This window comes from Ambystoma mexicanum, chromosome 2q (genome assembly GCF_040938575.1).
Source record: "Ambystoma mexicanum isolate Mex_15411 chromosome 2q, UKY_AmexF1_1, whole genome shotgun sequence".
NCBI classification, from domain to species: Eukaryota; Metazoa; Chordata; class Amphibia; order Caudata; family Ambystomatidae; genus Ambystoma; species Ambystoma mexicanum.
Window position 1 is genome coordinate 1,395,212,465 of NC_090924.1, and position 18,514 is coordinate 1,395,230,978.

The 18,514-nt window shown below is 41.7% G+C and overlaps 1 protein-coding gene across 2 annotated transcripts in view; it reads right to left on the reverse strand.

Annotated features, from left to right (window-relative positions):
• KCNH8 (potassium voltage-gated channel subfamily H member 8) overlaps positions 1–18,514 on the reverse strand; it is a 1,879,819-nt gene that overhangs the window by 552,673 nt on the left and 1,308,632 nt on the right. For both annotated transcript variants that reach the window (XM_069648885.1, XM_069648884.1), the window contains exons 6-7: positions 8,874–9,031; positions 2,821–3,028 (exon numbers count right to left, since the gene is read on the reverse strand). In XM_069648885.1, the coding sequence (XP_069504986.1) occupies positions 2,821–3,028; positions 8,874–9,031 (366 nt within the window). The remainder of the gene's footprint in view (positions 1–2,820; positions 3,029–8,873; positions 9,032–18,514) is intronic.

The window sequence follows — 18,514 nt, forward strand, 5'->3', positions numbered from 1 at the left end:
TCCCCAAATTCTCCCTCGGGCTGCAATGTATATGGGCAATTTGAATCCACCAACATCCTCATCTCCTTTTTGATCACATACATAAATCTCATCCAAATGTCTATTATGTGAAATACAAAATCATGTACTCCTTTACTCTTAATCCTTATTTAGGCAGCACAAACATATGCTGTTATATGGAATTCCATGTACAAAGTACTGACATGCTTTGATACCCAACTACAAAGAAGTATTAGACATTCAATTGGAGAATATATCACTTCCACATTAAACCAGGGTCCAGATCCATGGGCAAAGGTCACCTTCACTCCATCCTGTCTCTCACAGAGGGCAGCACCAAGACCATGTACCCTAGCACTCACCACCCGCCATGGCAACTATGATGTTCTTTACATTAAGGGGCTGATTCATGGAATTATTTGCACCGAAAAACGGGGATGTGTGCGCCATTCTGCCCGCAAATCCCCATTTGTTAAACAGGGATTTGCGGGCAGAATTGCACACAAATCCCTGTTTTTCGGTGCAAATAATTCCATGAATCAGCCCCTAAAGCTTTTCCACATAGTTGAGTTAGGTATGCACCGCATAACTGGTAAAATGGCACTTGACGCTGCTCATCACAGTTCCAGCGAAAGGTTTTTTAGAGCAATATATCATAAGGAGCTCACCTTAAGACTGACTTCTTTTTCTTAAAGTGTAAGATCAATTTGGAAACATTTTCAGTTATCGCACGTGTTTGCTCTTCACTATTGCCATCGATATATCTGCCTTGGGATGTGTGCCTCATCCAGAAATGTTATGGTTTATTTAACAGACACAGTCAATTGCTGGTACTTTGTGTAACAATCTACAAATAATTGTGTGTCTAAAGAAAACAAAGAGGATGCACTTTATAAAAGATGCCCGATTCTCAAAGGTCACACTATTCACAAAGGTGGACTGCATATTTCTCAAGGGTTGTGGAGTAGCACCACAAGTGTGCTGGCTGGCACCCTTACATACATTGGTGCACTGGGCTCTACTGTTTCATAGGCTCAGTGTACCCTCTAGGCATTGTGGGTTGTTGTCATCATGAAATGGGAACAACAGGCAAAACTACTTGTATCCCTGTTTGTACACTTGGTTAAAAAGGCTGCTGTCCCTATACGATTTCTTTTAAATAAAGCAAAGAAGGGCCAGAAATATGCTTTTTACATCAACCTGCACCTATTTCTATCAGGTGTAGGAGGATGGGGGAGGGAGGGGGGAGGGGGCTCCCATTTAATTGCCTTTCAAAACACATCGCATTTGTGATTCAGGGTGCACATTTTAAATGCATTGGAGAACCCCATGCCTGGTGTGTACAATTGGGCACAGTCAGCAGTATACAGGCATTCAGAGTGAGGTTTGTGAATCAGACTCAACATTTTATCATGCACGTGAAGGGTGTGTGCTTATGCATTACAAGACTTGTGCAATTAAATGTTTTGTGAATCGGCCCCTTTACGGTATTTATTGTTTAAATATCACCCTTACAGTCTATGCAGAATCATGTCATGCTCATTGCATGCCCCAGCACTCACCAAAATGTCAGATCTCCTTAATAAATTGTGGTATTGCACATTGGAAAAGTCTGAATCAGATGCCAGTTTCGATGGCATCTGCTCTAGTCTTGAGTGCCCATAGCACCATAACACATCATGTTATGTGGCTCAACTCTTAATGCAAATCAGTTTGATGATAAACCATTGGCAGGACAATGTGGTACTATACTGTGCCCTAGCTAGAGTAGGCAAAACCTTTGCAGTAATAGTCAGGTAAACAATGCAATCAAATCCTGCAAGTTGACACATATCCTCATCTAGCATCAGCCTTGTGCATGACAACGATGGGAGAGAGCTTTTAAGATATTTATTTGGTTTAATTGCTTTAGTCAGGTTTACATTTCTAGATGTGCTTATGCTGGTCAACATCTATGATTAGAATACATCACACATTATGTATGCATAGTTCTGCACTGTCTCTTAAAGCACAACTGCATTCTTGCCTGTTCTCCCATCATTTAACCCCAGTCCTTACTCATGCAACTTCAGAGTCATCCTAGGGAAACATCTATTAAACTACCACAACCAGGGCCTAAACCCCACAGATGCACTTGATTGGTAAATGTAATTGTTTTGAAAATTCTGATCTTGTAAAGAGCACAGCTACACATACTAAAAGTAGGAAAATTGGTGCATTCCCAAAGGCTCCAGATAATTTGCCATGCTATCTAACTCTTCAAAATCTACCTTAGTCTGCAATGTATATGGACAATCTGAATTCACCAACATCCTCATGTCCTTTTATATCCCATATATAGTACAATACATTGATCTAATCCAAATGTCTAGTATGTGTAATACAAAATCATGTACTCATTCACTCTTAATCCTTACTTAGGCAGGCCAATTCATAGTTTCCTTCTTTCTTTCTTTCTTTCTTTCTTTCTTTCTTTCTTTCTTTCTTTCTTTCTTTCTTTCTTTCTTTCTTTCTTTCTTTCTTTCTTTCTTTCTTTCTTTCTTTCTTTCTTTCTTCTTTCCCACTCACTTTCTTTCTCTCGCCACATTCAAGTAAATCCTCTCCTTTTCTAAAATGCTCTTGCCCATCATTGGTTCACTCTTTCACCAAAGCAAATGCCAGCTTGTGTGCCTATCATCATACTTTAATTGTTGTGCATTGGTTAATTTCCACAGACAAGTCAATTATTGTTTTCAGATGTTCAGTTCTCTAATAGAAAATAATGAAAAGACTGGTGTATGCGGCACAAGAGTTATATAGACAGCATGACATTATTCTTACCTATATCCCATGTGAGGGGATTGTTTTCCTCCATTTCCATCTTCCCAATGACATACCAAATGCAAGCCATCCAGTGAGCGAGCAACGCAAACATGGACATCAGAAGAGTCAGGACAATTGTGCTATGCTGGGAGTACCGGTCTAGCTTCTGCAGGAGCCGTAAGAGCCGCAGCAGCCGGATAGTCTTCAGAAGGTGCACAAGAGACACCTGAAAGGGTAAAGCACACCAAGAGAACTGATATTTACTGGTATGTCAGTGCAACAGAGAGACATGACAGCATGCTATTGATGCCGTCGGCCACCTAGAATGAACACACCATCATGACAAAACTTCCATGTCGTTGCATCAACAGACAGGACAGCATGTTTCCTGAAGTGCCACTGGCCATGGTCAGTGGCACCTCTGGCAGGGTTTACCTGGACCTTACAGTCAACATCACGGCACACCACTGTGTTTCAACTTCAACAGACATACAGATGATATGAGCATGTGGACGATGTAGCCTCAACAGCCATCAGATCGCAGAGATGGTGTGGCATTTCCCCCCCAAGGCATACTGACCCAATGCCACTTAGTTCCCCCCTTCTATAACATAACTGATTCCCATATCCTTCTCTAAACATTGCCCTTTTTCCATAAAGTAGATGATGGCCAGAGCTTTTTGTAAATTATACCCCATTTCCATAAACTTTAAAATGACTATGGCTATCCCAGATCTATTTGGACATAGCACAAATTGATTGTTTTAGGCAATGGGATTGTTGACTTTCTCCCAGTTACAGCTTAACCTAAACTGGCAGGCGATCAACCTGTCACCTGGGAGGTGGATGACTTGCAGTCAAAAAATATACAAGCCTGGCTGCACATTGCTTGTGAAGCTCAGATTAAGTGGAATTTATAGTGCTACTCAGAATCTGCAGCTCAATAAATTTAGAATTATTCGTGAAGACTAGTTCTGTTGTGATTTGTCATTCGCTAGGTGGAACTTCTCCATAAATCATGTCTGATCAATCGTAATAATAGGCTCAATGAGCATAAAATCCATTGTGCCATGGGAAACACTTTAAAATGCAATGCTGAGTAGACCAATGCTGCTCAGGCTTTAACCAGTAATTGTTTGATTGGGGTTAGATACATTTAAGCCTGTTCTGCAAAAGGTGCATAGTAGCCCAATCAGAGTAAACAGCTGCTAATACTGTATTGGATTATGAGCCATATTAAGATTGAGTCAGAATCTAATTCACCCCAAAGTGCAGAACATCATTCAAGTGAAATTTGGAACTATACCCTTTTGGCAGGTATCTACAAACTTGGGCTCTCCAGGTGTTCTGCACTGCAACTCGCATCAAGACGTGACAGTATAGTCAATGGAGAGAGATCATGGGAGTTGTGGTGCAAAACATCTGGAGAGCCACAGGTTGCAGGTCCCTGCCCCACTGAGAACGCAAGCCTGCTACTGATGTTCGCCACAGCATGCTTCTGATTCCTGAGGGCTGCTCAAGCACTGATGCATTCAATGGGAGTTCTTCATGCCACAGAAATGTTTTCACTTTGTGAAATGGGGAGGGCCTCCTTCCTTCCAATGTTATTTTCAGATTTTCTTTTTCCAAATTAAGCCAAAATGTGCCTGACTATGCAAGTATTGTTATGGTGCACAAGCAGCAAGGGAATTGTTCCTCTACATCCGGGGAGGGAGACACTCACATTTCGGTGGGGGAAATTGATTGGACAGAAACTGATGTCTTGGCCTTCAAAGTACTGCTAGTTTCTAATCAGTAAAGAGCATGGGACTTTAGGGGAATTCACAAGTTGCTAGGACTCTAGCAGGTACGTTTTGTAAATATCTTACTGACATATTGTAACAGCTTGGATTTTGGGTTTACAAAATTGAAGAAACTTGGTCCATACTCTTCGATGCTTGAAGGCTTACACATCCAAGACCCGTGGGCACATATTGAGTCCTGGCTTGTGGGAACCGGTCACAGATGCAGCCGTATATGTGTGTACACATTGTACTGTACCTTTCTGGAAACAACCAAATCTTCTTGGCATTCAATAACAGCCAGAGGACGCATGGGGCTTAAGACTTGATTTTCTCCAAAGTCTGAACAGTGGATGGAAGCCTGGAGGAAATCCACAAGTCAGAATCAGCCATCAGATCGCTGGTGAAGGGAACACGTTTTACTTGGCTTAGACATCAGAGCAAGGCTTTCTGACCGCAAGAGCTCATCAGCAAACAGGAAGAAGTGCACGTCAGCATGGGCCTAGTCAAGCACATGGACAGGGATTGTATTATTTAGGAGGACACGTACGGTGGTCAGGATTAGTTTGAAATGGTTTGGGGCGCATGTGTGATAGAGCAGATGCATGTTCACCTAATTACTACTATGCATTTTTCTTGGGGCATTGTGCTTTTTCATATGGATCTGCCATCAAGAAAATCCTAAATTCATGTTGTGAGTTTGTTACAATCTGTTATAATATTTAAATTGCAAAATGAACGCTTTTCGCTAATTTCTAATCTACAGTAATATAATTTACCCTACCAGACAGACTGGGTTTCCTCTTCCTCTAATTTGATAAGGGCCAGCAAAATATTCCCCTCTAACTGAAATAATACAGCAAGCAGATATTCTTTGGATCAATTCAAATATGTTTTAGTTCATAAACACTACAGTGGTTGTAAATATCACAACATATAAAGATATTTCAGGGAAGTCAGTCCTTATCCCTATTTTCTGATCCTGTACTCAGAAATTCCTGCCTGTTTGAAATTGCCGATTTCAAACCAAGAATAAAAGTCTTTCATGCAAGACAAAACCCCTGCCAATTCTCGACCAAATACTACCCTGCTAACTCTGGTGAAGATATGGACCTTTGGTCATATCAAAGATCCAATCCCTCGTCAAATTCAATTCCATTCTCTGTGCAATCAAGATTGGGTTCCGGACATGGCACAGATTGCCATATAGACCATAGCGGGTGGCCCCTGCTACTCGAGTGATTTAAACAGCGGTGTCTTCCTTGAATTATCTGTAGATATGAACACCCAAACCATCACATTAACTATTACTTGACCCATTAAAGAAGAGGCTGGCATCTTCCACCTCAAGGAGGGTTTCAATAATATATTTCAAACAAATTCTGTCAAGTATGCCAAGTCATCTTATCGCCTACTGCTCACAACATCCAAACTCTCTACGTGTGAAGGACCCCATGGTTCTATTCTTCCACAAACATTTTATAACATTTAGAAAGGTTATTGGGACCACCTAAATAACTCATGACACTGACTTCCATTTCTACGCTAATGACACCCAGGTCTGCCTTTGAGTCTCTGCAATGAGGAACAGCGCGAAGATGCCATCTCCACCGCCGTGAACATACTACAAATTCCTTGCATTAAGGCATGTTCTGCCCAAATTCTTATACAATGAATTTCTGACACTGGGTTCCTCAGAGCTCTTCTTAACCTCTATTCCAGGAATCACATCCAATTGAATGAAGCAGCTGAGTTGAAAATGCAACCTAGGACATGGGGAATCATTCTGTACACAAACACATGAACCCACCTCCCTTCCCACAGACTAAAAATGGGGCGATCCACTTCCCTGATGCCCACTAGCACCCTGCCAGGGTACCACACCTACGCTCCACAGACAGAGGTTTAGCAATTCTCTGGCCACGTTCACCAGATCTAAATCAACAATTAACCTATTCTTGAAAAAAAAACATTTAAAATAATTAACAGTGATGTATAGGCTAAATTATGAATTGCAATACCTTTATATAAAAAATAATATAATTAATCAAATATATCCATACCCACATCGGATTCCTGGCTACCCACAATCGCTTTAGTCAAAAAATACTTAGTGGTCAGAATCTTCCTGTAAGTTTGGTTTTCTCTAAGAATTTCTTTTGATTGTTCCCTGTCATCTTCAATCACACCTTTTTTTCTAAAAAGGAACATTCTTGCTACCTTAAATCTCTCTCTCTCTAACCATACCCACATCGCACCACTATTGTTTCCCCAGAGTAGGCTAATGGGATATTTGCATTCCCTCAAGTATCTAAGTAGCTTCCTCTCCTGTTGTCATATGGATTAGTAACCCAAGTAAGATTACTTCAAGTTATTGCCTTACCCGAAAGCGCAATTTCATCGATGGCCAACAAACTGCAAGCCCTTCAAAATTCTGCTGCCAGACTCATCTTACACACAGCCAGCTGACATCCTAGCCAGCGCACCCTTCAATCTATTCCTCGGTCGCGGAGAATGCAAAGATCTCAAATTCAAGCCAATCTCAGAGTTCACAAGGCATTTCACTAGCATATCACAAGTTATCTCACCAACTTCATTTCACCTACATTGGAAAACTGCAAGTCTCTCTGTTCTTCCCACCAGAATGTATAGCTGCTGCCCAGAAACCACACTACGTCCTTATGAGTAACACATATATGCTGTAAGGTGTGACTCCCTTTGGAGTGCTCTTCCCAACCTTCCCAAGACACAACTCAACTCCCACATTTCCAAAACCAGCTGAAAACCTTGCGAAGTTAATTAGCTGTGTTGGTATTCTGTGATAACTTGCTGCTGTCAGGAACTTTGTAGCATCAGTGTGACATGGTGTGTGCTTTATGAATCTCCAATGTAACAGTATTTGTTCCTGAATATGTTTCTATGAAATTGCAAGGACACTTTTGGAAAAGTATCTTCTCATATTTTCAAAAGAAGGAAAAAAAACCTAGTTTCCAACTCTAATGATGTGGATCATGGCATGGACTTCATCACCCCTTTACCAAATGTAATTCCCAGCCATGGTCTCCCATCTCTCTGAATTAATGCGGGATAGTCAAAAAATAAAACAGTGGCTATGGGGACAATACTTTATTTCTGTCTATCACATAGAATGTTCAGAGCTCTGCAACATTTGGCTCTGCAGACATTTGAGACTACAACTCCCATCAGCCTTAGCCAGCATAGCCAATAGTGAGAGACCATAGGGTTCATAGTCCAAAACATCTGGAGAGCCACAGGTTGCAGATCACTAATCAAAGAAAAGGTGATTTTCTTTGCTAATGATATACCTTGGATTCTTCTTGTTTGAGTTGGGGTAATCCTATATCCTCGTATTATCTAAACTTGGAAAAGTAAGCATAATGCATTTGTCTCGCTCGCCTTTGGTAGGTGGAAACAGGGTCACATGGGAAGGTGAGAGCTGTGTCACAAAGCTAGGGAATTACACATCACGCAAAGGCCGCAGGGCATGTCACTGGAGCTATGCAATGGAACTCTCTAAAACTCTACCGGGTCCTTAGCGTGGCTGGTGAGTAGAAGAGGAATGCGCATGAAGACCGTCCCAATGTGCTGAGATAATGGCACGAGCTACGCAGATGCCACCCCTCCAGCACATTGCGGGCTTATCCCCTACATATGTTGATTATATGCCCCAGGTGGGACACCACCCTTTACCATTGCAGAATGGGTTGTAAAGTGGCCACTCTGGAACATATGGCTGATAGACACAGCAAGATCAACATACTGTACAGAATAGCGAGTCACATGTTTGTCATGGAAGAAAACATGGCTAAGCTAGGCGGGCAATCTATTTCATCAACACAAACTCCCTTTTCAATGGCAAAGGGAACAGACGTGCATGACCAATGTGGTAGCTATTGGGGATGAATGCTCACAATCCTTGGCCAACTGATTAAAAGGGTGACTATGTGTCAATCATTGCAGTTTCAGGCACTGTACTCCCCCAGATGCCAATGGCACAAATGAACTTGGCTATAAAGGCAATGATAAAAGGATGGCCCGTGATGGGCATGCCTCGATAGCTAAGTTCAGCCGTGCCGTGAGGAGATCCGGAAGAGCCTTCTCACTAGTAGTGGTCAATCACTCTCTGAACATTCTCCCATCAAAAGCAGCTTAGGAACACCGGGGAACCATAAGAACAGTAAAGAAAGGGCCATATCAGAAGTGACATATGATATGCTTGAAAAAAATAAACCAGGCTGCTTCTCGGTAGGCTAGAAGTCTACTACTCACCACAGTGACATTGAAAGCATAGAGAAGATCAAAGGGAAGTGCTGCGATCAAGTCAATGACGAACCAGGTGGTGACATAGTGGATGCAGATGGACTTTGCTTCGAAGATCACCTGGCCGGACTTGCTGACGTAGGTTGTTCGGAAATTTAAAATGATATCTGCTCGGCAATGAGAGAGAAGGGAGAGGGCAAAACAAGAGAAAATTAGATTAAACATATCGTGCACGTCCCTGTCACAGTTGGTAAGAAGCATTGTAACCTTTGCTTGAAACTAAAATGGACCACCAATTCCAGAATTTGAAGCGTTGGAGGTTATGACAACAAGGAATGGCATTTAGTAAACAAGGAGGGTGATGTAAATTCGAATCCGCAAATACTAGCAAACCCAAGAAAAGCAAAACAGAGTCAAACAAAATGGCTGCCCTAGTTTTAAAATTGATGAGAAATAGTCATTTTCACATAGATATTTCCACATGTAAAAACATGTTTATTACATAAAAGGTGTACATCAAAGAACTGGGATCCCTGATCTGTACCTTTGATTCATAAAACATAGGTTGGGGGAATCTTTCACCAAAAGCATTTCTGGAGACTTTTTCAGTGATCTGACGACCTGCTGGGGGACTTTCAGCTCCCACCAACCCCCACATCTTTCCCGGCTAACGTAGCTTGCCTGGCTACAGCAGGTGAACATATCTTTCATAGGAAAGGCAGAAAGCAGATTCACTCTGAAAGAATCTGCAAGTTAGTAAGTCTTAACCCACCATTATTCCATAATCACTTGCATCGCCTGATAAACATAAAAAAGTATTTATAAATCTAGTCTCTACCCTAATGTATCAATGTACAATGTGTACATGCATTTCCCAGATGTACCTATCCTGTAACTAAGTACCCCACAAGTAACAACTCCTCGATTTCAAAGGGCTGTTTGTGCGCTATACAAATGTAATAAATAAATAAATAAATACATCCACAAACAGAGATCTGTAGTTGTCAGTGTTGAGCACTTTCACGACCAAATGATGCTTCATTAGGCAGTTAAGTGGCTTGTGCATATAGGGCAACCACCTGTTCCTGTGTGTGTGCCATGAATACAGTGCATTCAGTGATGCTGTTTCCCTAAGGGTGCCACAGCTTCTGCTTTTTGCATGAAAAATAGTTTTGGGCATTTTTAATTGAAAATTGAAAATGCCCTTATGCATAGGATGGCAATAGCTGGAATGTAAAGATTTAAGAGGGAAGTGCAATGATTTATGACAAGTGTGCATAAATAGAGTTCATATTTGTTAGGGAAGTGAAATTAGCATAAGTAAAAAATATAAAAGGGAACACTTGAGTACTACAGCTTGGTATTCATAGGAACGGACATGGTCTCATCTTTGTGGCCACGATTTAATGTAATGCTTTTTCGCACCAGAAAAGAATAACTAGGGACACGGTTCATGGGGTGTGCCCCATAAATAAGCAGATGTTGGGAGGGTCTCCCCCATCACAGGACAGCCTTAACGGAGCAGAGCTCAATGGATGTTTTATAAAGGAGGTACCGGAAATGCATGAAACAAAGACAATGTGTGAGGAAGGGTGGAGGACAGGGGACGGAGGCAACAGGAGCGGACCACAGTGGCCAGGAACCTGGAAGGAGAAGTGGACAAAGAGCGTAAAGGAAGTGCGCAGGATCGTGTTGCACGGAAATGTGTTACTTGGAACCATGACCAAAATATGCATCCCATTAAGGAAGGCTTATATGGAAAATGAAAAATAAATTTCTGTTGTAACTTTTGTCCTTATCCACGAAACATCGCTAAAACTGGGCAACTGGTGCCTTGAAACACCATTTGTTGTATATGCGCCTTACAAATATCCAATAAATACATACATTAACTGTACAGTGTCACAGATTTAAAGACACTGCACACTCCAGACCAGGACACATCTCGCACCCCCCCTTGATGTACACCCTGTGTCGCAATGGACCATGAACCAGGCTGGTGTGTAATAATGAAATATTTATTTATTTTTAAATTCAAATAAAAATCAAATATCTTCAATATAGGGCAGCAATCACCAGTGGGGTGATAAATACACAGCAAAATAATAGGATACACTAACATCAGACACAGCAATGCAAATATGAATGAAAACCAGATCACTTTTGGTAATACTTATAAATGGGACAACTGTTATGCATTCCCCCTGTAACGCTCCCCTAACCCATGTTAACCAAGCTTTGTGTAGGTGGAGAGGAGTAGAAATCCGACCTACCACTCCTGAATGGGAGGCCATAATAGGATTGAAAACCCTTGAAATGTGCAAAATGGCACTCGGAATTCACTGAATAGTTATTTTACATGTGCGGTTGAATAAATGAGACAGGAATTTGTGTGGCTGTACTAAAGAAGCAAGACAACTTACAAGCTACAAGGCAAGGCACTAAACAACATGCATACAGGTTAGAAAATCGACTTTGGGAAGGAAAAACAGTGTAGCAAGAATCACAAGTGGCAAAATTGCTATTTCTTACTTTTCACAGGTTTAAAACAAGTGAACAGCTTCAGAAATGAGCTAAACAGATAGAATCAAAAATTGGTTTTACCGATGAGGGACAAAGGCACATAAAGAGATATAATACCAAATGGCTTTGATGGGTTACAGGAAGGGAAATCGGATTTTAAAAGGGAAACACATTCACAGGCAAACTCGGTTTTGTTAGCAAAATGATTGGTTCTACTGCAACTATATTTTAGTGGCTAGATATTTAAAGAAAGACATGGTAGGCAAGGAGGTTAATTTGCAAGGTTAACCTATTCACGCTGCGTTCATCTCTATTGGAAATTAATTAATGTATTCAAAATAGTACTAAGGACTTACACAACGGACTGAAATGATTTGGGAAAGAATTGCGCTAACACATGGAGACTAACACAGATTCTTCTAAGGACAGGATACACAGAGGATTCTGACAATTAAAGAATTTACTAGGGTACTTATAGGATTTTTATAGGGTTGGACAGAATGCAAGGTAACAGAGTGGTGAATGCAGCTTTTTGGTTATTGTGGAGGGTAATTCTTACAAAATGCACTTGAATTTGGTAGTTTGGTCAGCTATCCCGGTCTCTGGACAGCAGGTCAAGGATCTGGTCACTGTGCAGCGTCTGGGCTCTCTTTTAAGGGAACAGCAGGGCAACCTGGGTCTGGTCACAGTGGACAGCGGGGTGCATCAGCTGGGTAAGGACAGGTCTGGTCATTGGAGTCTCACAAAAGGGCCAGCAGCCTTTCCCCCTTTCTGCCTGAATTATTGGGATTTTTGTAGGGTTTAATTCTGGATACGTGGTTCTGGATAGGTAGGAGGTTCTGCCTGGATCTGGATATGCTACCTCTGGCCTGACTCTGGAGTCTGGAGTCTTGCTGGGTGAATGTTGAATGTCTGGATATCTGGATTTTGAAGGTTGGATTTTTGAATGTCCTGACTCTCCCTATGCCTCCTCCTTTTATAAGCAGGATGACATCAGAGGATTTTTACTATGTGGGTGGAAATAACCTCGACATACCTCTAAGATAGGATAGGTCAGGCTTTGAATGTCGCCGCCTCCATGTAAGCAGTTTGGACTCAGGGAAGTGACATCAGTTTTAATGTGGGTATTTTATGATGTGCTTTGTTCCTTCACAGTTACTTTTGCCAAAATCGGTTACGAAACAAAACCCTTATATTTACAATTGGTATCCTCCTGAAAGTCAGATGGGTAGACCCCATATTTTACAAGGAATATGCCATTCCAAACCCCAATGTTTGTGCAATGCTGTGTTGTCCTTCTGGCACCTTTCCGCACTTTCTATCAAAAATATTTCAACTAGAATTCTACAAATGGCTACACATAAGCCTATCAATGACGGGCATAATTCCGTAAACTTTTACATCTGTGTCATGTACACTTTCCTCAGAAATGCCTCTTTAATGCCATTCACGCCCCCCACATGCTAGAAAGACCCAAATAGTCTCACCTTGCTGATACAGAAATTACATTAAAAACCATCATAATTTGAAATTACTGCTTATTCAGATTACTGAAATAAATGTCTTAATGTCAAAAGTCTTTTAAATCAAATGTGCTGGCTTTGTTCCCAAAAGTGACAGTCTTTCCAACCCCTCAGCCAAATGTCTTCCCCTGGTCAGCTTGCCCAGGGGTTGTCATGACTCCTCCTTTGAAGTCCTTCAGTTTGAATGCAGAGGATTTCACACTTCTGAGGCAAACACATGGGTTGGAATCCCCCTTTGTGCTTGGGAGCATCTCTGTCATGCAGTCTGAGGCCCCCTGTAATTATCACACCTGTCAGCCCAAAGAACAGGGTCCCTGCCCTGGCAGCATCAAATCACAAGGAGGTGCGACATTTGGCCTTTAAGCCAAACTGGTCTAACAGGAATACCTGCTTCAGTCATGCTATTGACGTTCTTTTTTTGTGACGAAAAATAAAATACGCATAGTTAAAAATGCCTGTATTTTTGCAGCTTTCTTTCCCCAAATGTACAGTTGTGTTTCTGGGCATTTGACAGCATTCTTTCCCATTTAGCTTCCATAATGTCATTTCATTTCTCTGCAAAGCAAAGTAACATGGGTTCATTTTATTTTTATGTTCATTTAACAAAATGCGGTTTTCTAGCATTTTGCTTTCTGAAAGCTTTCATAGTCCTGGTCAATTTCCATTCACAGGGATATGTTCAAGAAATGGGTTCTTTGAAACTGACACCAAGCAAAGGGAGAGAGAGAGCTTCTTTTGAAGAGCTGTGAGTGTTTTCATTTGTTGCAAAAGTGAACGCTGGCCTTGCGGACTGAAATTAATTTCTCTGCTCTTCACAGATTTTACTTGACACAACAATGCCGTTCAGGAAGGAATGGCCCTCATTTGATGGTGTTCATCCTGAATATAGATGGGCATGGCTGAGATTTACTGAAACTAAACTGTGTGATGTTTAAAGATGGAAATAGCACCAGTGCAAAGTCATTTTAAATGCAGATCCTTTCTGGCTGCATCCTTGAGTTTTCAAGATGACAGCACAGCAGCGCAGAGCCATTCTGCATTTAAATTATTTTCTTTGGATTGACATCAAGAAAGAAAATGCAGTCATTCTTGGGGTGTCTATGCTCCATCTCGCCCCATATGCGCTCAGCAGAGACAGCGCAGCCATTACTTCTGTAACTGCTAAAAACACATTTTTGTGATACAGGAGAATTTGTGCTCAGCAGACACAACAAAGCCATATTTTGCAACTGCTAAAATGCAGATTTGTGAGGCAGTAATCTCTGTTGGGCTGGTAAATGTACCCCACAACAATATGGCCCATTAGAGTCAGGGACGAAATTTCACCAAAATGCGGATGTGACATCACACAACCCTTGACCTCTGATGACATCCCAGGAAGTGATGTCCTTTTACCCCACCCTGAAGTGACATCACAGAAAGTGATGGAACATGACTTTTCACCCCTTGACAAAACTGGAAGTGGCATCACATAGCATTATTCCTAAGTACACTACGAAAAATATGGTTACGATATCACTGTAATGTGATATACATTTCATACAAGAATGGATCACCATATGTATTGTTAATTACAGTGTGTATAGGCCCTTATTAGCAAATTACTTTGAATGCAAGCAAATTTCCAAGACCAAATGATAATGATGTGTTATTATTTAGCACTTATGCTTAAGCGCTTTAGTTTATATAGAACAAGTACACATTCAATATCACACAAACTGTGTTGGTACTCATATAGCAACCTCAGAAGGATGAAAGGCTGAGTTGGCCTTGCCGGGATTCGAACCTTCAACCAGCAGATCACACACACATTGCAGGAGCGAGTGTTCAACCCACTGAGCTATTTTACTGGCTATAGTTATTTTACCGGCTATAATAAAATGAGCAATTATATGCCTGAATGTTCTCAAAGCCAGAAAGCAAATAACACTCTGTGGTGGATACCATTAAATTGGTAACTGAGATATAACAGCAGGACAGTTCATCTGAAGGTCTGGTGCAAATTTGGCCACATGTCAAGCCTGCATGGATCTACTTTTCAGGCTTCAGAAGTTGGAAAAATACATACCATTGAGAGGGTTCATAATTGTGTATAAAACAATTTAGAGTAGTGCAGGGAAAGCAGCGCACTCCTACAACATTCTGTAGTCTGGGCACTTGTTACCTCATACATGCAAACAAACATTCTGAACAGCATGCCAGGAAAGATAGACACATTACAACAAAGCATTCATTGAGGCACAAAGAAATCAAGGCCACTTTATGTGCTGTGGTGAAACATTTCTACACTGTACACAAGCTTTTAGGCACAAGGATTTTGTCAAGTGACGGAGGACACAGAGATGGAATGTCTTTCGATGATTGTAATAGAGAGAATGGCAGAAACAAATGTTACAATTGCAACTTGAGAACAGCAAAATACAGTCCGAAATGGATGCTTATTCTACTCTAAATGCTTTTCGGAAGTTTTTGTCTACATTGGAAATTTTAGGTGTTTAAGAACAGACTAAAACAATGGGCCTCATTACGACCCTGGCGGAAGACCATGGTGCTATTAGCACCATGGTCCATGCCGGTAAATTACCGACTCCGCCATGGAGAAAGGGGGAATTACCACCCCATTACAAGGTTGGCGGGGCGGTAATTCCCCCTTCCTCCATGGCCCTTCCCCATTCCCATTTTTGCCCCATAGGGCTCAATGGGAATGGGGAAGGCGCTAAGTACGGTGTCGCAAATTGCGGCACCGTACTTAGCACCAAGGTCCCTTTGCGGGTCCCTACTTTAACGGCTGGTAAAACCAGCCATTAAGGTCGGGTCCCGCAAAGGGACGTCGCAATTAGGCGCTAATGGGTTAACGGCGCCGCAGCCTTTTACGGCACCATTAACCCATTAGCGTCAGGGTCGTAATGAGGCACAAAGACTCACCCCCTGAAATATGTGCCTGAAATAAACCTTTATTGAGTCTAGCAATTATTGTATAGAATTCCAGAAAGACAAATTATTTGTTATTCCTGTTCTTTCTTATTTAGGGTCACTGCGCAGTGTTACCCATGTGCAACACCCTGTTTTTCTAAAAAGAGGCCTGAACAAGAAAGCCACGCACTCCATAAACAAAGAGCACATGGCACTGGCCACAGACCAGAAGCTTCCATTATTTTTAGGGGTATCTAGGGAGACCTCAGGGTTCGCGGTGGAGACTCCTGGTGCCCCAAATAGCATCCCTGACTAGATTCGCTGTGCCAAAAATGGTGTGGCTTTAGGATTTGTTTTCTTATTTTCAAAATAATGTCTAACGTGGCAATTGTTCATTTTTTCCATGGAAAAAAAGTTTTTCGACACAAATATACCAAAATAGGCTTGTTTGATTGTCCAGGTATTTGGCATTCCCTTTGATGTCACATGGCAATGACGCATGGAAAAGAAATCGGGAACACTGAGTCAACCAATTCTCATTTAATCAAGTTGGACATGTTAACATAGTATCTATATTTGCGGCACACGCCCAATGATTTGTCACTTATCATTGAAACATTCTCATTTTATATTAAAGAAATGTTATGGAGGAATATTTGTATTTAATGTAACTTTGTTGAACAATTAAAATATGATACTGCCAAAATATAAGGTGTGTCACCAAAAATTTTAAAATATGTTTATTTCGATTGCGCCATAGCCCGCAAGCATTAGCCTAATACCAATAAAAGGTCAAGTCTACAGACATTGGTAGTCCCGAATTTGATGTAAATACAAACATTCTAATTTAAATATTTCCCAAATATGTATAAAATGCATTAAACTAGAGATCAAATCGTAATTCACACTACACACCCAATTCACATCCAACAATTTGAGTTAATAAACCTCCTTTGTTCAATCAGAAACTCTGAACAAATGTTATCAAACACTTTTGTGTAACCAGCATCTATCTTTTAGATATAATCCTGCAAGAATTATAGCTTGGAGAAGGAAAATGGGGTCAGTAAAGCCCAACATACTCATTAGCACAGATGAGCTATGAGTTATAGATTTTTACTACAATCGACTAAATAAGATTCAGAATTAGTCAACATTACACATCAGTATTTCCCTCTTTGAAAAAGGTCACACTAAACCAAAATAAATTCTTTATTATAAAAATTAAATGTCAAGTTCTTCTGAATAACATTGGTGAATGGTAGGCCAATAAGGGCACCATTTATGTGTTCATGCCTATGATGATTGCTGAAAGGAGATGTCCATAGAGGCAGAACAAAATCATTTTTTAACCCATCATTGCTCTAAATTGTACCCACTGATATGGCACAGAAATTGCCCTAAAGGTAGGGTAGTGGATGTTCAATTGTGCATTTATCTCCCCATCATGCCCAGGCCTGGTAGTAGGGCCCTCCCCCCCCTTTTACTGACCTTGTCATTGTCCTGATGCCTACTCATGCCTAAGGAACCCTGCTGTAAATCTCCTCCTTCCCCCTCAGGTATAAAAAACACATGGTTGCCTTCTCAATGCCTGACCACATGCTCGTTCCTCCTCCAACCTCACTCACATCCTGCATAGGGCTCGGGTATCTGTTTACCTCTCTGTTCCCTCCTTTGGTCTTCCTAGACCCTCCTTCCTCTTAATTTCTTCCCCCCTCCAGTTAATCTTATAACTCCCACCTCTTACTTACCACTCTCTCCTTTTCACTTTTCTTCATGATCTGCTCCTCTGCACGTCTCTTCACTACCTGGCCTGCTCCTCACTTCAGCATCCCCTCTTCTGATCCTCTTTTTACCAGTTCTTCCTCTGTTCCTTACTTCACCAGCCACTCTTCTGCTCGTCTCTTAATAATGAACCCCTTGCTCCAGTCGTATGCATTTCCTCCTCTGCTCCTCTTTACTCCTCTTCTTCTCTGTCCACCATCTCCTCCTCCCTTCTTTTCCCCTCCTCGCCCTTGACTCTTCTTTTCACCCCCACCTCTACTGTTCCTCTCTTTATTGCCTGCTGCTCTGCTCTTTTCTGCATCTTCTCTTAATCTTCTCTTCACCATCTTCTCTTCTCCTCCTCCCCTCACTACTTACTCCTCTTAGCCTCCAACCTCACCTTTCTCCATCAGTGTTCAAATGTTCAATGTCTCCTTTTACAAAGATCTTCACCTATGGTATGTTATGTTATGTTGACACTGAAGAAGGAAAATGGGACAATCCCTTCCCCCGATTCTCATCCAGGCCATGGCCTAGGACGTCACAACCCAAGCACCCACCACGAGAGGAATTCGACTCGCTCACGGCTGCCCAGATGTCAAGATCCACTGTGGCCACGCCCCACAGCCAGGGAAGCGGCCCGTCAATGAAACCATGTGCTGGAACCTCAGGTGGAGCTGACATCGACCATATGGATCGACTCGAATAGACAGCAACCACAAAATACCACCATCGTTAAAGATGCCATGATGAAATAGCCAGCGGACAAGAACACACGTGCCACCAAGCAGATTGGTCACACACACACAGCAAGCCACACAAAGAACACACTCAGTGCTATGACGTAGAGGACCACTTACACTCACACATGCATCATTGTTAATTTTCACATAGTCCAACTACAGCACCACAGAAATGCAAGACGCC